Source organism: Accipiter gentilis, chromosome W, assembly GCF_929443795.1.
Source record: "Accipiter gentilis chromosome W, bAccGen1.1, whole genome shotgun sequence".
NCBI lineage: Eukaryota > Metazoa > Chordata > Aves > Accipitriformes > Accipitridae > Astur > Astur gentilis.
This window is the reverse complement of record NC_064918.1, coordinates 28,742,703-28,769,265: the sequence shown is the minus strand read 5'-3', so window position 1 is coordinate 28,769,265 and position 26,563 is coordinate 28,742,703. Positions and strand designations below refer to the sequence as shown.

At 38.7% G+C, this 26,563-nt stretch overlaps 1 protein-coding gene across 8 annotated transcripts in view; it reads left to right on the top strand.

Moving 5' to 3' along the window:
* Positions 1-26,563, top strand: part of LOC126035441 (transportin-1-like) — a 135,232-nt gene that overhangs the window by 78,397 nt on the left and 30,272 nt on the right. For 5 of the 8 annotated variants that reach the window (XM_049794001.1, XM_049793998.1, XM_049793999.1 and 2 more), the window contains 15 exons: positions 1,029-1,147; positions 7,511-7,571; positions 8,083-8,251; positions 11,470-11,622; positions 12,766-12,991; positions 13,959-14,130; positions 15,630-15,716; positions 16,503-16,610; positions 16,840-16,998; positions 17,095-17,182; positions 18,293-18,391; positions 18,615-18,710; positions 21,546-21,621; positions 22,402-22,501; positions 25,158-25,232. The exons of 1 other annotated variant lie outside the window; for it this stretch is intronic. In XM_049794001.1, coding sequence (XP_049649958.1) covers positions 1,029-1,147; positions 7,511-7,571; positions 8,083-8,251; positions 11,470-11,622; positions 12,766-12,991; positions 13,959-14,130; positions 15,630-15,716; positions 16,503-16,610; positions 16,840-16,998; positions 17,095-17,182; positions 18,293-18,391; positions 18,615-18,710; positions 21,546-21,621; positions 22,402-22,501; positions 25,158-25,232 — 1,788 coding nt within the window. Of the gene's footprint in view, positions 1-1,028; positions 1,148-2,641; positions 2,707-7,510; positions 7,572-8,082; positions 8,252-11,469; positions 11,623-12,765; positions 12,992-13,958; positions 14,131-15,629; positions 15,717-16,502; positions 16,611-16,839; positions 16,999-17,094; positions 17,183-18,292; positions 18,392-18,614; positions 18,711-21,545; positions 21,622-22,401; positions 22,502-25,157; positions 25,233-26,563 lie in introns of those variants that run through there. 2 more of the 8 variants (XR_007504934.1, XM_049794003.1) reach the window with 2 other exon arrangements.

The following is a 26,563-nucleotide window of genomic DNA, read 5'->3' as shown; positions in this document are numbered from 1 at the left end:
TAATCTGTTGACAACTCAGAATAGAGCAGTATTTCTGTTACTGTGAGTTCTTAATCATAGTATTGACCCATTAGGAAACACTTGCAATTTAGTGCAGTTCTGTAGGAAGGGGTGTGTTTGTGGCAAATCTTGCATCCCTGAAATGCATAAGGATAATATAGGTCACCCCGTTCTATTTAATTTTGAGAATAAAGAAGGATTTCCTTTGCTCATTTTAAATCCATGTGTGAGGAAAGGTAGCTGTATGGACTTCCATGAGGCTTCTAAAATTGGAAGAACCAACTGTCTCAGAAGTAGGGGCTGGCATGGAAGAATGCAGAAATTACTATTTTGGAAGTTGCAAGCATCTTCCCTAAATTGTTTTGGCAGTTCTGTATAAGAAACTGATGTAGCTGTGGTATACTTAGGGTTTCTTTTTATGCAGGTATTTGACTATTTTTTGTTTAAGGGGGATTAAATTTTAACAACAAGCTTAAAGATTTGATACTGAATCTCTGAATTACCATTCATGCTAGAAAAAAGTGAGACTTCTTTTTTTTTTTTTCACTGTTATGGGTTCTACTTAATTGCATCCTGTCAGGTAATCAAGATTTGAAAGGGAAGCTTTTTTATGGTATTGGATATAAAAAGTATTTCCATCTTACTAAGTGTATAGTTGTACCTTTTTATTCAAAAGGGCAAAGGGGGGGTGGTGGTAAAATAATAATAAAAAAAACCCCAACTATTTTTAGGAAACTGCTGTTTATTATCTTGGGTCTCTGTCTATAGTTTCTTGGTAATAATGTTCTCACTTAAGCAGTGAAGAAACTTAGAATCTGAATCATCTAGCATTAAGAAGCAAGTCTCTTGGCTTATTCTCACCATAGCCTTAAGTATCTTATATCTGTTTCTTCCCCCCACCCCAAAGAAACAAAATTACTCTGATAGCATATTCTGTTTTTGCAAACACACTTTGCAATGTTGATAGCTTCTTCTGGGCAGTTAAATCTTATATCTTATACAAGTAATTTTTTTTTTATATTGCGTAGTATATGCTTCAAAGGACCCAGGACCAAGATGAAAATGTGGCTTTGGAGGCTTGCGAGTTTTGGCTGACTTTGGCCGAACAGCCAATTTGTAAAGATGTATTATGTCGGCATCTTACTAAGTAAGTATTAAGAATTGCAACTCCTAGTTATTTTGAAATAATCATCTTTAAACTTAAGTTGACTTGTTCCTAGGTACTCTATTATAGAGATTTTATCTAGCTTACTGTATGCTTAGGAGGAGTTTCCTGTAGCTAGTTCTTGTGCATGTTAAAAATGGCTGTAGCAGAGGTCACTGAAAAGACTTCTGAAGATTTCAGACTTGGCTCCAGAAGCAACCTAAACTGTGTCACTGGTGCTTTACCTCGAGCTTAACAGCCTGGTAAGCATCAGATTGATGCAAAGGTATACTAATGCGCGCTTAAGCTTAAACAAATATCTCCATGTGACATTACCTGTAGTATCTGGTGTACCATGAACATGTTGTCTTGACAACTGCTATTGCGAGTATTTCTGTGCAATGCTTCTATGTGCATAGTCATGCCAAGGGTTCCCCATCTTTATGAAGAACATAACAAAATGACAAGATCATTTAGATTTAGGAATCAATTTCATATCAGTTACCACTGCAATTTAAACTTGAAGAAAGCCTGTATAATGTGTTTCTTCATACTTCTTCAGACTGACAGTAGGTTTTTAAGTTTCAAAAACTTTTTTTTGTAAGTTTCAAAAAGTTATCCGAAGCCTTAAAATGTAGATCCTTGATTGAACGGGAATGAATATCCATGTTTGAGATTTAAACATCTGCATGTGTGTAACAGTGCTCGTAATTTTTTTCCAGACTAATCTGAACACTTTTGCAATAGGAAACAAATTCTTCAGTGTTCCAAATAAATGGAGACTCTGTTTTTGACACATGCATGGAAGGATTTTGAAAATACTAGAAGAGCAGTTCTGTCTGTGATTCTGTTTTTCTAGTCAAGATGTTGAGAGAAGAGACACACTCTTTTCAGCAAAAATGACCATTTTAGATGTAAAGCAATTTAAAAAAAAAAAAGGGGGGGTGTCAAAATTTCAGTTTTCATAAGCAATTAGAAAGCAGAAAATCGAGATTAAAACACCTACTGTAGCAGTACAGGAATAGGAGTTGAAAACAGGAGAACCAATATTATAAGAAATTATTTTTAAGTTTTAAAATGTTATTACTTAACTCCTACTCTTATAGCTCAAAAGAATGATAGTGCAGTTCTTGATTCTACCTACCCCTACCCAACACACATATTAATACTAGTCACCTTCTCAGTATAAAACTTAAACCTCTTCTGGCCTACATGAACATTGACATTGCAACAGCTTCATCCTCGGTTGTTGTGGGGTTTTTAAGAAGCTTTTAAATATCTAGAAAAACAGATAAGAGTAACATTACATATCTCTCATCTTTCAGGGTCATATTTGTTGAAAGCAACTTGTTTGTTGGCAAGTCCTTTTTGAATATGGAGCTATATAAATTTGCCAATATTTGATGATAATCTTAATTTTTCTTATATTAAATTAAGTGGGACAAGATCTTCTAAAAAGCTGTTTGTTTAATATCTTGTTCCATTTTGCTCCTGTAGGCTTTCTTATATATAGCTCCTGCATACTTCATGAAGCATGCTGCAGAAATGCCAATGAATGGGTGTTAATCAGAATACTTTTCTTTCATTAAAAGTTCAGAAGGTAATGTGCCATTGAGATGCATGAATATTATTGCTGGCCTGAGTACCTTCAGAAACAATACTCCTCAGCTTCAGAATATACAGGGATTAAGTCTGTCACTGGTGCTGGGTCAGTCCACGGTGATTTCAGTATTAGCTTGATTTGGTTTGTAACATATATTTTTATTGTTATGGTTTTATTTTTGTAGTGAATGTATTTTTATGTGAAGTATTTGACTTTTTTTCCCCTAGTACTACTTTTTTCTTTTTTCTTTTTTTGCCATACATCATGTGATGGGTTGACCCTGGCTGGAAGCCAGGTGCCCACCAAAGCCGTTCTATCACTCCCCTTCCTCAGCGGGACAGGGGAGAGAAAATATAACAAAGAGCTTGCGGGTCGAGATAAGGACAGGAGAGATCACTCACCAATTACCGTCACGGGCAAAACAGACTCAGCTTGGGGAAAATTAACTTAATTTATTACAAATCAACCAGAGTAGGGTAATGAGAAATAAAACCAAATCTCAGAACACCTTCCCTCCACCCCTCCCTTCTTCCCGGGCACAACTTCACTCCCGGATTCTCTACCAACCCCCCCAGCGGCACAGAGGGACAGGGAATGGGGGTTATGGTCAGTTCATCACACATTATTTTCTGCTGCTTCATCCTCCTCAGGGGGAGGACTCCTCGCACTCTTCCCCTGCTCCAGCGTGGGGTCCCTCCCATGGGGAGACAGTCCTCCACAAACTTCTCCAACATGGGTCCTTCCCACGGGCTGCAGTTCTTCACGAACTGCTCCAGCATAGGTCCTTTCCACGGTGTGCAGTCCTTCAGGAGCACACTGCTCCAGCGTGGGTCCCCCCACGGGGTCACAAGTCCTGCCAGAAAACCTGATCCGTGGGCTCCTCTCTCCACAGATCCGCAGGTCCTGCCAGGAACCTGCTCCAGCATGGGGTTCCCACAGGGTCACAGCGTCCTTCGGGAACCCACCTGCCTCCGGTGTGGGGTCCTTTACGGGCTGCAGGTGGATATCTGCTCCACCATGGACCTCCATGGACTGCAGGGGGACAGCCTGCCTTACCAGGGTCTTCACCATGGGCTGCAGGGGAATCTCTGCTCCAGCGCCTGGAGTACCTCCTCCCCCTCCTTCTTCACCACCTTGGTGTCCGCAGGGTTGTTTCTCTTACATGTTCTCACTCCTCTCTCCGGCTGCCATTTTTCGTCTGTCCCAACTTTTTTCCCTTCTTAAAAATGTTATCCTAGAGGCGTTACCACTATCGCTGATTGGCTTGGCCTTGGCCAGCAGCAGGTCCGTCTTAGAGCGGGCTGGTATGGGCTCTCTCTCAAACACAGGGGAATCTTCCAGCACCTTCTCGCAGAAGCCACCCCTGTAACCCACCCACCCCGCTACCAAAACCTGGCCACACAAAGCCAATACATATCAGTACTGTTGGAGTCCCATGACCATAACCAGTTTAATAAATAAGTAAAGTTCTAATATAAACTAATGACTTGACTAATGTCAAGATCTCTGCAATGCTGGGGACTTGTCTTTAGGGGTGATACTTGAAGTAATCACAAAAGGATAGGAGGGTTTAACGTAGTTAGACTTCCATTCTTAAGAGTACTGAGGTAGAGTCTTCAGTCAAAGGTAAGTAAATAAAGTGACAAATACTATTCATGAGAGCTAACTTAATAACTTGTTTATCAAGCATATTTGGGGAGTTTGAATTCTTACTGAAAAACTTTAGACTTAATTTCTGAAAGGTGCTTCAGAATAAATTTCATCGTGTGGAAGAATATCCTGTTTTTAAAGTATAAAACTTAGTTGTGCCGTCTGGCTACCTCTAGTTAGAAATTAACACTTTTTCAGATTACAAATTATTGATGAACCTCATGATATGGAGTATGGTTAAGGTACTAGCTTTTATCAGTCTAAGTTTTTGTTTGTTTGTTTGTTTTTATTGTTGGGGGGAGGGAGGTGTTTGCAACCAAAATTATGGCCCAGGTAACTGAAAACCAGCTTGCTTTATTTATGTGTTACTTTGACATAGAACCATAGAATATCTCAAGTTGGAAGGGACCCATAAGGATCATCGAGTCCAACTCCCTGCTCCTCGCAGGACTACCTAACACTAAACTATATGAATAAGAGTGCCGTCCAGGCGCTCCTTGAACTCTGACAGGCTTGGTGCCGTGACCACTTCCTTGGGGAGCCTGTTCCAGTGACCGACCACCCTCTCAGTGAAGAACCTTTTCCTAATGTCCAATCTGAGCTTCCCCTGACACAGCTTCATTTCATTTCCTCATGTCCTATCGCTGGTCACCAGAGGAGATCAGCACCTCCCCTTGAGGAAGTTGTAGACTGCGATGAGGTCACCCCTCAGCCTTTTCTTCTCCAAGCTGAACAAGCCAAGTGACCTCAGCTGCTCCTAAGTCTTTCCCTCGAGACCTTTCACCATCTTGGTCACCCTCCTCTGGACACACTCTAATAGTTTGATGTCCTTATATTGAGGTGCCCAAAACTGCACATAGTACTCGAGGTGGGGCCACACCAGTGCAGTGTAGAGTGGGACAATCACCACCCTCAACCGGCTAGCTATGCTGTGCTTGATGCACCCCAGGACAAAGTTGGCCCTTTTGGCTACCAGGGCACACTGATGACTCACATTCAACTTGCCATCAGCCCAAACCCCCAGAGCTCTTTCTGCGGGGCTGCTCTCCAGCCTCTCATCCCCCACTTTGTACATATACCCAGGATTACCCCATCCCAGGTGCAGAATCTGGCACTTGCTCTTGTTAAATTTCATATGGTTGGTGATTGCCCAGCGCTCTAGTCTATCCAGATCTCTCTGTAAGGCCTCTCTACCCTTGAGGGAGTCCACAGCTCCTCCTAGTTTAGTATCATCGGCAAACTTACTTAATGTACATTTGACCTCGGTACTGGGGAAGATTATGGAACGGTTTGTCTTGAGAGCACTCACATGGCAAGTCCAGGACAAGCAGGAGATCAGGCCCAGTCAGCATGGGTTTACGAAAGGCAGGTCCTGCTTGACCAACCTGATCTCCTATGACCAGGTGACCCGCCTAGTGGATGAGGGAAAGGCTGTGGATGTTATCTACCTTGACTTCAGCAAGGCCTTTGACACTGTCTCTCTCATGGCATACTCCTTGAGAAGCTGGTGTCTCATGTCTTGGACAAGTGTACTCTTTGCTGGGTGAAAAACTGGCTGGATTGGACGAGCCCAGAGGGTTGTGGTGAATGGGGTGAAATCAAGTTGGCAGCGGGTCACAAGTGGTGTTCCCCAGGGCTCAGTGTTGGGCCCTGTTCTGTTTAATATCTTTATCAATGATCTGGATGAGGGGATTGAGTGCACCCTCAGCAAGTTTGCAGACGACACCAAGTTGGGAGGCAGGGTCGATCTGCTTGAGGGTAGGGAGGCTCTACAAAGAGATCTGGACAGGCTGGATCAATGGGCTGAGGCCAATTGTATGAGGCTCAACAAGGCCAAGTGCCAGGTCCTGCACTTGGGTCACAACAACCCCATGCAACACTACAGGCTTGGGGAAGAGCAGCTGGAAAGCTGCCCAGCAGAGAAAGACCCGGGGGTGCTGGTTGAGAGCCGGCTGAATATGAGCCAGCAGTGTACCCAGGTGGCCAAGAAGGCCAAAAGCATCCTGGCCTGTACCAGAAATAGTGTGGCCAGCAGGAGCAGGGAGGTGGTTGTTCCCCCATACTCGGCACTGGTGAGGCTGCCCCTCAAGTACTGTGTTCGGTTTTGGGCCCCTCACTACAGGGAAGACATTGAGGTGCTGGAGTATGTTCAGAGGAGGGCAACCAAGTTGGCGAGGGGCCTGGAGCACAAGTCTTCTGAGGAGTGGCTGAGGGAACTGGGGTTGTTTAGTCTGGAGAAAATGAGGCTGAGGGGAGACATTATTGCTCTCTACAACTACCTGAAAGGAGGTTGTAGTGAGGTGGGTGCTGGTCTCTTCTGTCAGGTGGCTGGAGATAGGACGAGAGGAAATGGCCTCAAGTTGCGGCAAGGGAGGTTTAGGTTGGATATTAGGAAAAATTTCTTTACTGAAAGGGTTGTCAGGCATTGTAACAGGCTGCCCAGGGAAGTGGTTGAGTCACCATCCCTGGAGGTATTCAAAAAGCGCATAGACAGGGTACTCCATAACATGGTTTAGTAACATGGTTTAGTGGGCATGGATGATGGTTGGACTCGATGATCTTCAAGGTCTTTTCCAACCTAAATGATTCTATGATTCCGTGGTTCTACATTCGATTCCTGTGTCCATATCATTTATAAAAGCATTGAAGAGCACTGGCCCTAAAATTGAGCCTTGGGGAACCCCACTGGTGACTGGCCACCAGCCTGATGTAACCCCATTTAGTATAACTCTTTGAGTCCGACCCGTCAGCCAGTTGCTCACCCAACGTATTTTGGACTTGTCTAGCTGTGTGCTGGACATCTTGTCCAGAAGGACACTGTGAGAGACAGTATCAAAAGCTTTGCTAAAATCAGAAAAAATCCCCCATATACTGGCTTCCCTTGGTCAACTAGATGGGTGACCTTGTAATAAAAGGAAATTAAGTTGGTTAAGCAGGACTTTCCCCTCGTGAACCTGTGCTGGCTATGACCAATGACTGCATTGTCTCTCAAGTGTTTTTCAGTAACTCCCAGAATGACCTTCTCCATAATTTTACCAGGCACTGAAGTGAGACTGACAGGCCTGTAATTATCAAGGTCTTCCTTCTTGACATGTATCAATATTTCTTTGTAGACTGATACCTGTGCTGGTAAATGGTATGAAATATTCAGATATCGATATTATTCTGTTGAAGGTAAGCATTGATTTCTTTTATACTCAGTAAGAATATCTGGTTAGCTTCTGACTTGTAAATCAGAATGATTGAGCTGGTAGGCCAGATCTGGTCTGCCATCTGTTCAATGGAGATTTAGTTTTCTGGGGTAAGGTGTGCTGTTACAAAAACTAAATGTGACTGCTGCCATGTTTGTTGGAAAATAATCTGTGGGCTTTCCTGCTGTGTACTAGAATTTCTCTATCTCTTCTTCCTTCTAATTCCTTCCCATCAAGAGTAATTTCTTAACAAGAAGGATACTTTGTGCTTTTGTGTGAGCTTACCTCTCTTGCTTCTGTTTTCCTGTAAATTTTCTGGTAAATACTGTAGCAGAATGCAGGAACAATGGCATTTTTAGTTAGATGGGCAGCACAAGTGGGATGTGAATCTTTCATATGCTTATAAAATCTTGAACTAAAATTTACACTATATCCTCAACTTCCTTGAGCAATATAGTTGCACTAGTTTATCTGATAAATCATTTTGATGACAGGGGGATGTTGAAGAAGATGAAGCTATTCCAGATAGTGAACAGGACATAAGACCTCGTTTTCATCGTTCACGGACGGTAGCTCAGCAACATGAAGAAGATGGTATTGAAGATGATGACGATGATGACGACGATCTTGATGATGATGATACTATTTCTGACTGGAATTTAAGTATGTCAAAGTAATGTGTAAAATGTTTTAAAATATAGCTACTTGCATAATACAAGAACCACAGTAAAAAGAGGAGTTTGTGTATAGGAATACTGAAGATTTGCTTTTGAATAGAAAAGGAACTATCTGCTGATTTAATTGGTGGTTGGGGCAGAGGGCGAGTCTTTCAGGTGATGTTGTGGCTATGTAACTACTGACAAAAGCTAGCCATCTGTAAGCTTATTTTGAATATGGCCAATAGAGCTGCAAACATCTACTGCATGCAGTTCAACAGAAGCTTTGGATTTTGAATTTGAATCATGGATCACCTGTTTATTTAAAAAATAAAGTCTTACTGTTCTTAGCTTGAGGAAGCTTAATAATGCTTTCTTTTACTTTTAGTCTTCCCTCTAAATCTGGTTTGTGTGTTTGATTTTTATTTCTTTTTTTTCCTCCATTTGAACATGCTACAACTGACAGCCATTGCCAGTAGTTCAGATGCAGTACAGATGAATGTAACTTGAAGCTTATGGATCAAACAACTTTGAGACAGATCTAAACTTTTAAAATTATTATTATTATTTTAGAAGAAAATAAGCACAAATATGCTTGCTTTTGTAAAGTATCTTTTTTTTCATACTATTAAATACATATATTCTAAAAAACATAGCTGAAATGACAGAGGGTGCCCTGTGGTCCACAGTTTTGGTTAAGATGGTGAGGAAGCTAAAGCTGACTAGGTGTATTGGGTCTGCGTGGCAAGGTTTTGGTAGCAGGGGGGGCTACAGGTGTGGCTTCTGTGAGAAGCTGCTAGAAGATTCCAATATGTCCAACAGAGCCCATACCAGCCAGCTCCAAGATGGACCCACCGCTAGCCAAGGCCAAGCCAATCAGCAACAGTAGTAGCGCCTCTGTGATAACATATTTAAGAAGGGAAAAAAAGTTCCTGTAGCACAGAAACTGCAGCCGCAGAGAGGAGTGGGAACATGTAAGAGAAACAAGCCTGCGGACACCAAGGTCAGTGAAGAAGGAGGGGGAGGAGGTGCTCCAGGCACCGGAGCGAAGATTCCCCTGCAGCCCGTGGTAAAGACCATGGTGAGGCAGGCTGTCCCCCTGCAGTCCAGGGAGGTCCACAGTGCAGCAGATATCCACCTGCAGCCTGTGGAGGACCCCATGCCAGAGCAGGGGGATGTGCCCGAAGGACGCTGTGACCCTGTGGGAACCCCGTGCTGGAGCAGGTTCCTGGCAGGACCTGCGGATCTGTGGAGAGAGGAGCCCACGGATCAGGTTTTCTGGCAGGACTTGTGACCCCGTGGGGGGACCCACGCTGGAGCAGTGTGCTCCTGAAGGACTGCACGCCGTGGAAGGGACCCATGCTGGAGCAGTTTGTGAAGAACTGCAGCCCGTGGGAAGGACCCATGTTGGAGAAGTTCATGGAGGACTGTCTCCCCATGGGAGGGACCCCATTCTGGAGCAGGGGAAGAGTGTGAGGAGTCCTGCCCCTGAAGAGGATGGAGCAGCAGAGAAGATGTGTGATGAACTGACCATAACCCCCATTCCCTGTCCCCCTGTGCCACTGGTGGGGAGGAGGTAGAGAATCCGGGAGTGAAGTTGTGCCCAGGAAGAAGGGAGGGGTGGGGGGGAAGATGTTTTAAGATTTGGTTTTATTTCTCATTAGCCTACTCTGGCTTGATTTGTAATAAATTAAGTTAATTTTCCCCAAGCTGAGTCTGTTTTGCCCATGATGGTAATTGGTTGAGTGATCTCTCCCTGTCCTTATCTCGATCAATGAGCCTTTTGTTATATTTTCTCTCTCCTGTCCAGCTGAGGAGGGGGAGTAATAGAGTGGCTGTGTGGTGCTTAGTTGCTGGCTGGGGTTAAACCACATCACTAGGAAAGAGAGAGAACAGAACAGTTAAGAAATCTGTTTTGATGCATGTCATCTGGACTTGAGAGAATTTGGATTATCTGAAATTCAGAATTGTGTGCCCTGTTTCTTATCCCGTGTTCTATATTTGACTTCCAATTTGAACAGAGAGGAAACAGCAGCACATCCTGACAATTAGCAGCATTGCTTATACTAATGAGACCTTTTAACTAAATATGGGAGCCTGCCTTTTTTTCCCTCTTGTAGAAAGCTGAAACAGTCTTAGCTGAAAGCAGCAGGTGCTGGTCTTGGGGAGTCTGTGCTGTTTATTATTGCTTTGCAGTGGAGATCTGCTCTGAGTTGAGGGCTCGTGTTTTGTTATATTCAAACCTCTTGGACATGATCTAGGAGCAGAGCAGAAAAAGTTTTTTTATTTATTATCTGTTCTAGTAGTTGCTACCTCCCAGCTGAAAACTTATCTGTGTCCTGTTTGGGCCCACTAACTGTTTAGGTCCAGTTTAGGATTTTTGCATGTTACATTTGCTATGTATATTTTGCCTGATTACCTGTCTTGTATATACTTTTGTTCCAGTTGGATCATTTCTGACAGATTAAGAAGGAACTAAGATCATAATAAGCAAAAAAAATGCAGCATAAATTCTGTAATACAAGCATTCTTTATAAATCCATCTTAGCATTATTTTTCTAGGCATGACAGCACCACAGCAGAAAACCAGAGTAAGGATTTCTGAATCATGTTTTGAAGTTGTTCTTTTATGAGCTTTTGTGTGCCAACAATATGATATTAAAAACTTTCAAACAAATTTCAAGGTGGCGTTCTGTGTATTGGTGCATCACAGAATTAGGAATAAGATATAAAAGCTCAGAGCAGAAGTCAGCAAATTTCTTACAGTCTCTAGAGATTGATGATTTTGCCCTTTTTTTTGCTTTGAGACATGGATTGTGTTTGAGCACTTTCTTTTTAATCAATTGTTGATATTTTTATGCTGTTTCTCCTTAGTTTCTCCAGTATGTTACATTCATGTCACAGACCTTCCCTCTTCTGTAGTGTTACACCATCCTGAAACTATGTAGTGTATATAATGTTGCAATATAATGGTGTGGTTCCTGTCAGTGAGTGTTTTAATATCACCACAGTATAAGTCCTTTCAGTGGCTATAAAAATGCTGTAAAATTGGCTTTCTAAGAGCTGTGGCTTTGTACCAGAGCACAGTGGATCCCTGTGTATTGTAATGAAATGGAAGTATCTTTCCTCCTAATGTCTTGGCAGCTCAAAGTTAAAATGAGGATTATACTGTCTAACTACAACTGCTTGTATAATAAGCAGATTAACACTGTTAATTCCCCTCAGGGAAATGTTCTGCTGCTGCTCTAGATGTCCTGGCTAATGTATTTCGTGATGAACTTCTGCCACACATCTTGCCCCTTTTGAAGGAATTGCTCTTCCATCCCGAATGGGTAGTTAAAGAATCTGGTATCCTTGTTCTTGGAGCAATTGCTGAAGGTAAGGGAACAGTGCATATCAGGTTGCTGAATTTTTGATTGGTTCTAAAGCAGCTCTGTGATTCCTTCTAGGTGAATTCACTTGTGCAAACAAGTATACATCCTTAGCTGATTTGGTTTTAGTGATTAATCTCTACATCTGCTAGTTGGTGACTGCAGTTATTTGTTTAATTTTTCATTTTCAAATCTATGCATGTTTCAGAGGCTAAATAACTTAGATAATTTCTTTTATTCCTCCCTTTCTTAACTCTGCAGCATATATTTATTGGTCTCTCATGAAGTACTACCTTGATTTGATACAACAGGAATATTTAATAAATTTGAGCCTTATATTTCATTCAGTGTTTTCAGAAATGGAGAAGAGCAGTCCTGTGACTTCAGTGCCCTGAGCTGCTTTTTGTGGATGGTTCTCTGATTTAAATGGGATAACTTCCATTTCTTTGTATTTACTCACAGGCTTGGCTTTCTGCCTGTGTTTCCAGCATCTCTGTCCATTTTTCAAACTGAAGGAATATGTTTGGGTCCATTCCTGGATTATCTATCTTTTCCTACAGTGCCCAGTGAACATACTTTTTCTTTGTTGCTAGAAAACTTTTTTGCTGGTTTTAAGTCAAGCAAGGTAAAAGTTAGTACTTCTGGCAAATCTCAGTGTATTCCTGCCCTTGCTGACTTAAAGTGTGTAGCTCTTATTGCTGGTCAGTATTTGTGTGATATTAGGAAAAAACAAGAAGAAAATTAAATTTCTTAAGTAATCCTTTTTAATGATAGGTTGATTTATTATCAAGGCCTAATCTTTCTCTACTTGTCTTAGCCACTCTGAATAGACTGGCATAAGACTTCCAAACTTTATAAACTAATTTTATTTGGATGTTCTTGCTATACTTCATTTAATAAAGCAGAATTTCTGGGGATTGGGGAAGCACTACAGTAGAAATGAATGTAAATTTGATTGGGAATTTTAATTATTGTTTATGGTGAGGTTTCTTTTTGGGAATTAACATAAATTAAGTAGACTTGCTTTGTATATTGGTAAAATGTATTGCTACATGATAGAGGATGAAAATATGTCCCTTCTAGGAAATAACAAAAAGTTCTATTATGTTTTCTAATTCTCATACTGTAATAGCTATATTTTTCCTTCTAGGCTGCATGCAGGGTATGATTCCATATCTTCCTGAGCTGATACCTCACCTTATTCAGTGCCTCTCTAATAAAAAGGCTCTTGTGCGCTCCATTACATGCTGGACTCTTAGTCGCTATGCACACTGGGTAGTTAGTCAACCCCCAGACACATACTTGAAGCCATTAATGACTGAATTGCTAAAGCGTATTCTGGATAGCAACAAGAGAGTACAAGAAGCTGCCTGCAGGTGAGCCAAAGCTTAAAAAAAAAAAGCACTATCCATGACACTGCTTTTTCATGGGAAACTATTTTAATGCCTTTATCGATGAATGCATGTCTCCATTTCTAGCTCTTAATGTTTTTTATTTTTTTTCCTTTTAAATTGGAGTAGGTTCAGCTTCTGAAGTAGTCACAAATTACTCCAAGTTGTAATACAAATTATCTGTTTTCATTTTATTTCTCTTGTCCATCTTGTCCAGTTTGTTTTCAGAATATATGAATCACCAAACTAAAATCTATTGCAGTAAAATAAATGATCTGTATGTGACACCTGCTTATTTTCAATATTTGAAGTTTCATTGACCTGAAATCTGGCTTTTATATGCCTATGAACAAGGTCAATACTGATGACAAAGGAAAACTATCCTATCATTGTATTACTGATGTTGCTTTTATTTAGCTCAGGATTACCAAAACACTTGGGTTACAGTTATTTCAAGGGGTATTCCCTTTCTCTTGCTTGAAAGGAGATCCTTGGAGGTAAGATTCTCTTCTCCTCCTTGTCTGCTGATGTTAAAAAATAAATAAATTAATGGACATACCATTAATGGAATGGATACACCTCTTGTGCAGGAAACTCAGCAAATAAAGCTTTTACATGTCAGTTATTGTGGGGCAGGAGTGTATGCAGCAGACTGCCAAGAAAGTTTCTTCATAAAGCAGAATTAGATCTGTAACATGTATACATAACAGGTTTTACAGGAATATTTTTAAATTTTGCTCATCACAATGTAAGAGCTGAATCTTTGTGCTCAAAATAGATTGAGTTTGTCTCAGTAATACCATTTTGAAAATATACCTTGGATGAATTTGAGGACTAAATACAGTTCTATGTTTAAACAGAAATGGGTAGTATAGGGTGTTTTGGGGTGGTCTTGTTTTGTTTTTTCCAAAATACTGACTGACCTGTTTGGGGTGGGTTTTTTGTCATTCAGTGCCTTTGCTACTCTAGAAGAGGAGGCTTGTACAGAGCTTGTTCCTTATCTTGCGTATATACTTGACACTTTGGTCTTCGCATTTAGTAAATACCAGCATAAAAACCTGCTCATTCTTTATGATGCTATAGGAACTCTAGCAGATTCTGTAGGACATCATCTAAATAAACCAGTGAGTATACCTTATGTTCTGTAGAAGCACTTGTCATATATTGAAAAACTGGTTCGGTGGTTTTTGTAGTGTGCTTTACATGTTATAAAACAGAAATGCTGACCTCTCTGTGTAGGCTTCAATAATAATAAATATTTACATGTAAAATACATAGACTGCATGCAATTTTCCCACTACACAAATATTCTCCATTTTGAATAAACAATTGTGTGTGTGGTGGCTTGTGAAATGTGCTTCTTATTATCGTGACATTTTTCCTCATTCTCAGAATTTTTCAGCTCAGAGGAGGTATATATATCAATATAGATATGAAATGGGACTTTAAAGAAATTGGTGGAATGTGTACACTAATTTCTAATGACTTTTTTAAAAAACTTTTTAACCACTTTCAGTATAGCTAAGCTGCTCTCTGTGTCTTTCCAATGTATTGGAGCACATAATCATTAGAAATTGCTTTATCAGAGAGCGGGCAGAGGTGCATTTTATATATAAAAACACAGAATCCTTTGGACAAAGCACAGATAACACACAGGCAAATATAGTGAGGGTTTTTGTAGTATACATATGTTCATTAATAGGATATGCATACATGTCACATACATCTTATGATGGCTATTGGAATTTGCTTTATTTCTCTATAGTGCTTCACATGGCATAGACACACTAGAATAAAACAATTTGGATTGTTGTCATGGCATTTTACTTGCTGTCCAAGACTCCACACCATCAAATGACATCTTTTCCAATCTCTCTCTGGCCCTGGCCAGCTTGACATTTGACAACACCAGGAGGAAGCTAAATGGGAGCTCCTGGTGATAGTGGGACTTTCTTCAGTCACTTAGAATATTGTATCTTTGGACATAGCATTAGCTGGCAGCATCTGTTGGCTCTTTGGATACTTTCTGGGAGCAACAGTACTACAGGGATGCCTTGCTTTTAATGTCCTTGTGACTGTGACAGCAGTGGCAGGGAAGATGCAACATCTTTATACAGAATTGGTAAGTGCACCCTTCTAGAGGGATAGAAAATTACTTTCTTCATGGACGGGTAGTTGCTTAAGGAAGAGGTTTCAGGAGCTTGGGGGAATAGGGTTGTAGCATCAGGGCAATGGGAGATGGTTGAGAAAAGCAGGTGGCAGATACACAACCAGATTGCATTGCTGGTAAAAACATTTTCTGTAGGTCCTGAGACAATCCTGTAGATTTGTAACAACCCAGGCAGCTATTAAAAGTTGCTAGACTGAAGCCAAACCTGGAGGAAAAGATTCGTTCTACAAAGGTACTTATGTGCCTCAGCAAAAAAATCTTAAGACATAAATTGTAAATTCTAATATTAAACTACTTCTACGTATTGCAACAATGATTGAATTACAGTATATCAATTTTCTTTTGCTGAAAAAGTAGAATATATCAATTCTTAATATATCAATTTTCTAGCATTGAAATAAACTAGTATGCAATTAAGTGTTTCAGTAGCTGATGCATTTTAATCCTAAACAGGAATATATTCAGATGCTAATGCCTCCATTAATCCAGAAGTGGAACATGTTGAAGGATGAAGATAAAGATCTCTTCCCTTTATTAGAGGTAAATGTTAAAATTTGAATATGTTTTATCAACTTCTTTTAGGAATTACCCCTTTTACTAAAGATGCTACTACTAGGAAGTGTGACTATAAAAGCTGACAGTGTTAGGTATTTCCCATTATGGAGAAAATAAGACTAGTGAGAAAATCTTGCAACTGAGGAAATGTCATTAGGTTTAGCAGAAATCTTTTAGGTTTGGGTTGTTTTTTCCTGCCATTCCTGAGTGTTTTCTTTGGGATTTTTTTTTTTTTTAAGTTGTTCCATCCCCCTATTGTTCTTGTTTTCTCTCTCTCCTTGCTCTCCCTTCATCCCTCCATTAAAACTATTATCAGACAGGCTGAAGGTATAAACCAGACCATGTAGTCTATTCTCTGTACTTTCCAAGTGTGAAGCAGGAAAATGCTTCTAGAGAAATTAGTTTCGTAACTTGTGGGTAATGTTAGGGCTTGTACATGGTCAGGATACTGAAGTTTAGTGTAAGTGCTAGCTGAATTATAGTAACTGTCTTCATATGAATTTTCTTGGTCACCTCTAAGAAGATGCTGTTTCTGAGAAATTTTCTCAACTGACATACGTAGGAGAAAGTAACAATTAGCTGACAGTTGCTTTGGCTCAGCTAATTGGTGCTGCCTTTCTAGGCTGTTTTTACTTAATCAGCTATTTGTGGGTATACTTAAAATGCTTTTAATTTACCTCTCCCAAGTAAAAGGTACTTCGGGGAAGTAAGGAAAGTTAGTGTGTGTCTCTTGCTCTTTTTTTTGGTTGTTTTTTGTTTTTTTTATTCCAGTGCCTGTCATCAGTTGCTACTGCCTTGCAATCTGGTTTTCTTCCATACTGTGAACCTGTGTACCAGCGCTGTGTAAATCTGGTGCAGAAGACTCTTGCACAAGCTATGGTATTTTTCTATTGCTATTCCAATCTTTTCAAAATATCTCCTTAAACCAATGTATTAACTATGTAAAGTTATGGGTTTGCAGGGAGATTTGTAGTATTAAGCATTGAATATTTAAATGAAGCTGCAGTTCTGAAACTAATTGTTTGTTTGTTTGTTTTGTTTTTACTTTTATGCATACCCCTGAGAAAATCTAATGCTCATTTTGAAAATGCATACTTATTTGTTGCAGTTGCACAATGCTCAGCCAGACCAATATGAGGCTCCAGATAAAGATTTCATGATTGTGGCTCTTGATTTACTCAGTGGTTTAGCTGAAGGACTTGGAGGCAACATTGAACAGCTAGTGGCTCGCAGCAATATCCTGACACTAATGTACCAATGCATGCAGGTGAGATGAGTAACCTGTTTAATCCAAGGATTTTCTTTCTTAAGAGAATTGGAAACACTTCTAGAATTGTCAGTTTTCTTTTCTTCCTCTCTTTAGGATAAAATGCCCGAGGTACGGCAGAGTTCTTTTGCATTGTTAGGTGATCTGACAAAGGCGTGTTTTCAGCACGTTAAGCCTTGCATCGGTATGTTTCTTTTACATATTAAATAATTAACATGTTTCACAAACTGATAAGAGGCTGGTTTAGCTGTTGTTCCCTTTTCTGTGGCTTACCTTGTCATGGTGTTGTAAGTTTTCATTTTCCTTTATCAGTAAGGGTCTGTAGTCTTTTCTCCTTTGAACTGTGTGTTTAAGACATGTTGTTCTTTCTGTAGATAGTGCAAAAGTTCATTTTGCTGCTTGATTTTTATAATGTAACATGCTTCCTATTGTGCTGGAATACAGCAAAACAGATGTACTTAGACTTCAGTTAGTACAGTTGCTTTCTTTGATAAATTCTTGAATTTGTAGTGGTTTTGTTCTACTAGAATCTATTGTTACATATAATTTATATATATTGAAATTAGAAAACTTGGCTAGAGGGTAGGTTTTGGGTTTGGTTTGGTTTTAATTTCAGTAGGGAAGTAGCATCAGTTATACACTTCCACGATATTCACTGTCTTCCCTCAGATACTCTTGAGATACACTTAACTTGACAAATGAATGCTTGGATAGGTTTGGAATTTAAAATTTATTTGACAGTTGTTATAATCTATCTTTGTGACTAATGTTTCATTAAAATTTAATCAAGGCTGTGATTTGTCTTCTAGGCTTCATTGTTGTTGACTGGGGTTTTTTGGGGGGGTGGTGTTGTGTTTGGTGTTTTTTTGTTTTGTTTTTGTTGTTGGGGGGGTGGTTCTGGTTTGGATTTCTTTGGGGTGGTTTGTAGGGGTTTTGTGGGGGTTTGTTTTTGTTTTGTTTTTTTAGCACAGCTGAATATATAGCTATCCAGGTGTGTTTTTTCTTCCCCCACCCCTGGGAAGGGGAGGAAAAAGGTTTCTAAAGTAAAGCCTATTAGAAATATTTTTAAATCATAGTTTGAAAAGATTTGCATTGATCTGCTTAGGTTGTAAAATCCAGGTTAATCTGATATATAGCAGAAATACAACTCTTGTTAATTCAGGTGTAATGCTTTACAAGAATTTAAATATGCTTGCACGATTTTTTTAAAAACTCCCCCCCCCCCATGATCTTACAGTAATGGGACAAGATGATTGTATTCTGTGATGAGATTTTAAAATGTTGTTCTTTCTAGCTGATTTCATGCCCATTTTGGGAACCAACCTAAACCCTGAATTCATTTCTGTGTGTAACAATGCCACCTGGGCAATTGGAGAAATCTCCATCCAGATGGGTAAGATTTTTAAATTTATTTTTTTTCTTTGAATCTTTGCACATTTAGAATGGTTTGCCTGGTTTGGTTTTTTTTATTATTATTTTTAGTGATATTTTCATGTTAAAATTTAAATTAAATTGGATATTCTTGTCCTTGACAGTAAATTCAATATACCAGATATAAATAGATTATGTATATTAATGGTAATTTTCTTCTGAATGTTTCTTTTTGGCTGTTTCAGGTATAGAGATGCAGCCTTATATTCCAATGGTGTTGCACCAGCTTGTAGAAATAATTAACAGACCCAACACACCAAAGACATTGTTAGAGAACACAGGTACCCAAAAACTGAGCCATTCATGGTGAAGGGAATTAGAGATATTATTTTTTTTAATTATTTAAAAAATTGCATAGAACTTATTTTATTGCTATGTATTTGGCTTTTATAAGCAAAACCAACTCTTGTTTTGCAGAAGGTCTTACAAGTCTCAGTCTTGCAGCAAAACATCTATCATATATCTAGATTATTAAAGTTATTGCTTTCTCACCTTTATAACATTTTATATTTATTTATCATCTGTTTAAGTATTCTTCCAATTTTATTTACATATACAATATGACAAATGTATGCAATAACACTTAAAGACTTAGTGACTTTACACTGATTTTAATAAATGCATGTCCTTACACATGTACTGTATATAGATGTCTAGTGTTAGAAATGAATGTAATTGACATATATAAAACAAATAATGAACTCTTTGAATTTACAAAAAATGCACTTTTTTAAAGATTATTTTGTAGTAATATGCACAAAAAATTTAGATCTGTGATGGCAGTTTTACCACAACATAACTGAAATTATGTATAGCTTCTATTATCTGGTCACTTAATAACAAATTTCTGAAAAGAAGTCTAACAGTGGCATACACATTTTTATGTTCTGGCCAGCAGCTTTACTTTCCAAATTGGGAGCAGTCCCCAAATGCCTTATTGAATTGGAATTTCTGAGACTTGTTTCTTTTGCATTTATAGAGGGCATGTTCTGGTATGAAGAGCACCTTCCATACTTCAGCAAAACTTTATTAATAATTTAACAGGTTTCTGGTTTACTATTTTACTAATTGAGAATCTCTTGACTTTTTTCTGTTTGAAAACTGTCTTGTAAGAAAAATGATAGTTTAGTCATTATATTTTACATAATTGAAAATTATGCAAATTCAGTGCTACAGTTACTTTTTTTTTTTTTGAGCTAAATATGAGATAAATTGGAGAGAGATTTCTTTCAATGCGTATTTTCCCTCCAGTATTCTCTACACCCCACCCCCTCATTTAGTATGGAAGGTGAACTTGAAGGAAAAATTGCCTAGTTGTCTGGCATATTATAGGTACTGCTTTTTGAAAAGATAATTTTGGACCAAATAACTACTTGTCATGAAATACACCATGGAATAGTATAGCAATATAAATTTTCTTTCCCCCTGCCCCAACCCCCTTTGTCTGCACTGATGGATGTGTAATACCATAACTGAGAAGCATCCAATACTTAAGTTTGCTTCCATCATTGCTAGAGAATTTTTTGAAGCATCCAAACACTGACTTTTTTTTCTTAGTATCTTAATAGTCACTTTAAATGTGTATGCATAACTGCAAATAAATGTTGAGTGTGGTGTACTTTTAAGTTTGTTGTGGGATATTGTGCTGCATGCCATTGGTATGTGCAAGAGAATTACTGTTTTCTGCTTTAGGTTATTATGTAATGAGCTATGAAAACACTTCTCTTATGGAAACATATGAGACCACCTTAAGTAAAAGTAGTTGCATAGAAAATAATGAGTACATGCCAAAAAGTTAAGCTTTGACAGAAATTACTGTTCCTTGTACAGACTGTAGCTGTGAGAACTTTAAAAGTGTATTTTCATTTGAAAGTAGCACTTCAAATGCAGTTTTATAAGTTAGATCTGCCAAAAATTTGAGACGCTGTGTACTGAAATTGAGTAATGTCTGAACAAAATAGTACATTACCAGTGAGCCACAGCTTTTATGGAATGAGTATGTTTCAAACTGCTAGTATATCCTACACTAAACTTTTATTGAAGAAAGCATCATCTGCTTTATTGCATGTTTCATGAAACTGTTCACAAATGCCTGTTAATTAGTGTTGCATAGTATGTCCCTTGAACATAGGTTTCCTTTCTCTGCTTCATATAAATCTGCTGGATTTTAGTATTATTCATGTATTTTGCTTCAAGTAATCCTGATACATTATTCCCCACCTTCTCCTTTTTCTAAAGATTAATCTTTCATGAGTTGAGCAAACACCATTAAAACACGTTTGCATGATGATATTTTCTTCAATCTGTCCCTCAGAACAAAGGACCACACTACCTAATAATCCAAAGAAGCAGTTTTGCTTTTCATGTGTCCTTATGCTTTTGTATCAGAAGTCAGATTCTTATACAACTTTTATGAGGAAGCCTTTTCTGAACAGGAGAAATATTGGGATTAAAGAATTAATTTTCTGCAGTCAGTTGCTGTGAGTTAGCAACCACTTCAAATTCTCTACAAGATTATGAAGAAAACAAATATTTGGTGCCCTTTGAGAAGTGTTTAATCTATTTAGCATTTACTAGATAGACCACAATATATTCAATGTAAAAGTATTTATAAATGTATTTTTACTGATAGATAGTAGGCCTATTAAAATCTTGAATTCAAACTATTGAAAAAATAAAATGTTTAGGACTACTTGATACTAAAACTGAAAATGGTTAATTCCTTTCTGTCAAGAGTATCCATAATAGTACTTTTTATTAAAAACTTTGAAGTGTATGATAGGTAAATTTAATGTAAGAGATGATTCTGAAGAGGGCAGAATGACTGCTTACATCAGAAAGCCTTTGGATTTTAAATTGTGTTTTTTGGTGTTCTCTCATTTTCTTTAATTTTTCTTTTACCCTGGAGAGTATGCCATATATGTTGCTGCCTCTTATTTAGGGGGTGGTAATAAACAGCACTGGTGAAATCTTATGTTTACTATCATACACAGATTCTGTTGGCTTCTGTTTCTGAGTTATTTGTTGTTTTTTCTTTATTTTTTTCTCCTCCCCCCTCATTTGCTCATGTCTTGGTTGGCGTTTGGTGGTGTATAACCGTGATTGCATTACCTTAGCAATAACAATTGGTCGTCTTGGTTACGTTTGTCCTCAAGAGGTGGCCCCCATGCTACAGCAGTTTATAAGACCCTGGTGTGTATTATTCAATCTTTTTTTTAAAATTCATTTTTCTTCACTCTCTTTCTTTCTTCTATCTCACTTTTAGATATATTTTCAGTTGGTTACAAATTCTCAATCCTTAATCATTGCCAACCATGTGACTAATCTTGTCCTATCAGGTTTGTGAGTTTTTAGTAGCACCGTCATGTATTCTTTATGTTGTGGCTAACGACTAATTTATGCATGGGATAAGATTGTCACATGCTTGCGTGTTAAAGTTACTACGAAAGAACATTTTAAAATCCACCAGAATGATAATACAATGCATGCAAATACTGTAAAATTTAAACAGTACATTACTTAAAATGCAGTCTGAGGCTTGAATTTCTGTAAGGAATATGTTTCTAGACTTGTTATGTATAAAATAGCTTGCTTGCTGCTGTAAAAGTTAAATAACTGTTCTGTAAGTGGTATCTGACATAATTCATACTGTGATAGTATTATATGTTCTGCTTCTAATAATGATAGTTTCTATAAATATTTCATATACATGTTTCTTTTTTATTTAATGGAATACAGGTCACACTTTCTAACTGTATATAGTGCAACAGGAAAGCAAGATTCTGGAGATGATACCTAATGGGAATATACTAGTAAAGACTGTGTGCAACAAGTATCTTTCTGAGTGTTCAAAATAATGTTTCAGATAACGTTGTCAGTGTGACTTATTCCATTAAATACTGTCATCTAGTTCTGACTTGATTGAATGAAAAAGTAATAGAATTGGCTAAGTTTTGCTCTCCAACTTACTAGGTGCACCTCTCTGCGAAACATAAGAGACAATGAGGAAAAGGATTCAGCATTCCGTGGAATATGTACCATGATCTCAGTCAACCCCAGTGGAGTAGTCCAAGTAAGATACATAAATAGATAATAATTTTTTTTTCTTTACTCATGTGAAATTTAGTGAAAGCTGTATATGGAGTATGAAAAAGTTTAGCTTGATGTTGATTCCCTGTAGTACACGCTGTAGCTGCTTTTTTGATGTCAAGGAGGCCAAAATGTTTACATTTCAAATTATACATATCATGATGTCCTGGTTTCAGCTGGGATAGAGTTAATTGTCTTCCTAGTAGCTGGTATAGTGCTATGTTTTTGAGTTAGGTATGAGAAGAATGTTGATAACACTGATGTTTTCAGTTGCTGCTAAGTAATGTTTAGACTAAGTCAAGGATTTTTCAGCTTCTCATGCCCAGCCAGCAAGAAGGCTGGAGGGGCACAAGAAGTTAGGAGGGGACACAGCCAGGGCAGCTGACCCAAAGTGGTCAAAGGGATATTCCATACCATGTGATGTCATGCCCAGTATATAAGCTGGGGGGAGTTGGACTGGGGGGGATCGCTGCTCGGGGACTAACTGGGCGTCAATTGGCAGGTGGTGAGCAATTGCACTGTGCATAATTTGTACATTCCAATCCTTTTATTATTGCTGTTGTCATTTTATTAGTGTTATCATTATCATTATTAGTTTCTTCTTTTCTATTAAACTGTTCTTATCTCAACCAATGAGTTTTATTTCTTTTCCTGATTTTACTCCTCCATCCCACTGGGTAGGGGGGGTGTGAGTGAGCAGCTGCATAGTGCTTAGTTGCTGGCTGGGGTTAAACCACGACACATGATACTTCAGGATTTCTGCTTCAGTAATTATCACTTATGGAGAGGAAAGGACAATATTGTTAAATTCATTTTTTGACTTTTACTTACAAAGAATATGTAAATAATGAACTTTTTATTAACTGTAGTATGATACTTCTGTCAGTCTTTTTTATGTTGAGGATATGTATGAAAATACAAGGCAGAAGTTGACATACTAAAGCCTGTTTTTCAGATGCAATCTAGGCTTTTAAAAAAAGAAACAGAACAAAACCAATAACCACCCCTTCATTCTTAAAACTTGGATAGGGAAGATTCTGTTTCAGCTTTGGATATATTGCCTAAATAGTTAATATGACAAGTAAGATGCATCTCTAAAATAAATGGTACATCTCAAGAATAGGATATGATTTGTTCTTTAGTCTCTTCAGCTCCAAAGTAAAACTGTACCGATGTAATATTTTCTAAGAGGAAAATGAAGGTGAATTTCCCCTCTCCTCTGCCTGGAATCCTTCTCCCTGAAACACAAGAATTGAGCCTCTATCTTGTTTTGAATTTTTCAGTTCATTTCATTTATCCCTTATTTTGTACTTAGCATTTCCCTCTTCTGCTGTCCATTTGTTCTTCAACACAGCTTAAAGGGAGGGACTAATTAAGGCCTCTTCATTATCCCAGCTCTCCTCCTATGTAGTTGTTATCCTCAGTTCCTGTCCAAAAACATGTGCATTATCAACTTAATCATGAAGACTGATGTTTTAATGGTGTAGTAGGAGGTAACGCATAACAGCAGATGAACTAAACATTGGGATTTTGGGGTGGCTTTATTTTGAACCTGTATGATAAACGTTCTGTCTATTGCAGAAACAACTTCTGGCTCTGCTTAAAGAAATACAGCAGCTTTTTTCCCAACCGGAAATACATGAGAATGAGTTGCAAGTGTGGTCTTGAGTTTGTCCATTTTTATTAAGATGATTGGTTCTCAAACTCAGTATGTGTACTGAAATAATTAGACAAGTGTGGTGCAGGAGGGGAGGAGGTGTTTGTTTGCTTGTGTCATGGTTTAACCCCAGCCAGTAACTAAGCACCACACAGCCGCTCACTCACACCCCCCTACCCAGTGGGACGGGGGAGAAAATTGGGAGGAAAAAGTTATAAACTTGTGGGTTGAGATAAGAACAGTTTAATAGAACAGAAAGGAAGAAACTAATAATGGTAATAATAACAGTAATTAAATGACAATAATAATAATAATAAAAGGATTGGAATTTACAAAAAAATAAGTGATGCACAATTCAACTGCTCACCACCCACCAACCAACACTCAGTTAGTTCCTGAGCAGCGATCCCCCCCGGTCCAACTCCCCCCAGTTTATATACTGGGCATGACATCACATGGTATGGAATACCCCTTTGGCCACTTTGGGTCAGCTGCCCTGGCTGTGTCCCCTCCTAACTTCTTGTGCCCCTCCAGCCTTCTTGCTGGCTGGGCATGAGAAGCTGAAAAATCCTTGACTTAGTCTAAACATTACTTAGCAGCAACTGAAAACATCAGTGTTATCAACATTCTTCTCATACCTAACTCAAAAACATAGCACTATACCAGCTACTAGGAAGACAATTAACTCTATCCCAGACGAAACCAGGACAGGTTGGTTTTGGTTTTTTAACTGTGGTTTTATTTAATCAAAAACCTGATTAAACAAAGCTATTCCTACACTCAGCTATTTCTGTTTTCATACACTTAAGCATACAATAACTTACCATTATTGTTTGAATTAACTGGAAAATAAGGACGTAAAACCAAAAGCAGTTGTGAATTAGGATCAAATACCCTGCATAGTTTAAAGAATGAACATCAAGCATTGTTTTCAGACCTATAAATTGAGGTTTCTAACCTATGTGATTGTTTAATCTTATAGGACTTTATTTTTTTTTGTGATGCTGTTGCATCGTGGATTAGCCCAAAAGATGATCTCCGAGACATGTTCTGTAAGGTAACGTTTCTAGTATGACAGTATGTCTGAACTGTGGTTGTTTTGGATCCTCTGTTTCTTTCTTGCTTTCTATTTCCACTATTAGCACTTATTGTATTTGTGGTCACGAAGGCTTTCTTGCAAAGTCATAAAATTTGAAGGTTTTTTACCTATATTTTCTTACATGCTTTCAAGTTATTCCAAAATTCTTTTTAACAGTGTTGAAAAGCTCACTTGAGATCTTATTTGAAAGGATAATCATCCTCAAAAAGCTTTTCATAATGTCCAACCTACTATGTTGTATTGGTTTTGTTTGGCAAGGTTTGGCGTTGGGCGCCAAAAAGGACTGTGGTGGGTTGACCCTGGCTGGATGCCAGGTGCCCACCAAAGCCGTTCTATCACTCCCCCTCCTCAGCTGGAACGGGGGAGAGAAAAATATAACGAAAGGCTCGTGGGTCAAGATAAGGGCAGTTTAATAAAATGATAGCAAAGGTCGCGCGCGAAAGCAAAGAAAAAACAAATGATGTTACTCTCTACTTCCCATCAGCAGGCGATGTCTGGCCACTTCCTGGGAAGCAGGGCTCCAGTACGCGTAGTGCTTGCTCCGGAAGACAAAAATGCCCCCCCCTCCGTCTCCCTTCACTTAGCTTTTATATCTGAGCTGACGTCATATGGTATGGAATATCTGTTTGGTTAGTTTAGGTCAGCTGTCCTGGTTATGTCCCGTCCCAAGATCTTGCCCTGCCCCAGCCTGCCATTGAGGGGAGGGCAAAAATGTTGGAGAGACAGCCTTGATGCTGTGCCAGCACTGCTCAGCAGTAGCCAAAACACTGGTGTGTTATCAACACCTTTCTAGCTACAGAGCTGCAGAGCACAGTGCTATGAAGGCTGCTATAGGGAGTACTAACTCCATCTCAGCCAGACCCAATACATATGTTTTGTCTGCATTTGGAAGAACAGGGGTTTTTATACCACGTATAAGACACTTTTTTGTTTTTTTTTTTTTCTTTTCTTTTCTAGAAAATGAGATCTGTGTGGTTCAAGACTTCCCCTCCCCCAAAAAATGCCTCTTTTTTTTTTTTTTTTTTGTGAGAAATATCTAGAGAATTGCAAATGAAAAATCTTCCAGTGGTATCCTGATGTGTTTATCTTGCTTCAGCTGAAAATAAGTTTTTGGGATTGCTTAACCCTCCTCAGAATCCCTCTTGGATAAGCAAATCTTCAAGAAACTAATGTACAGTGACAGTCAAGAATGCATCCCTAGACAAAATGTCAACAGAATTTAAGCAAAAGGAGTGTTTGCCTTTTGGAAAATAAACAAGGAAAAAAAAAAAAAAAAAAGAAACCACCCA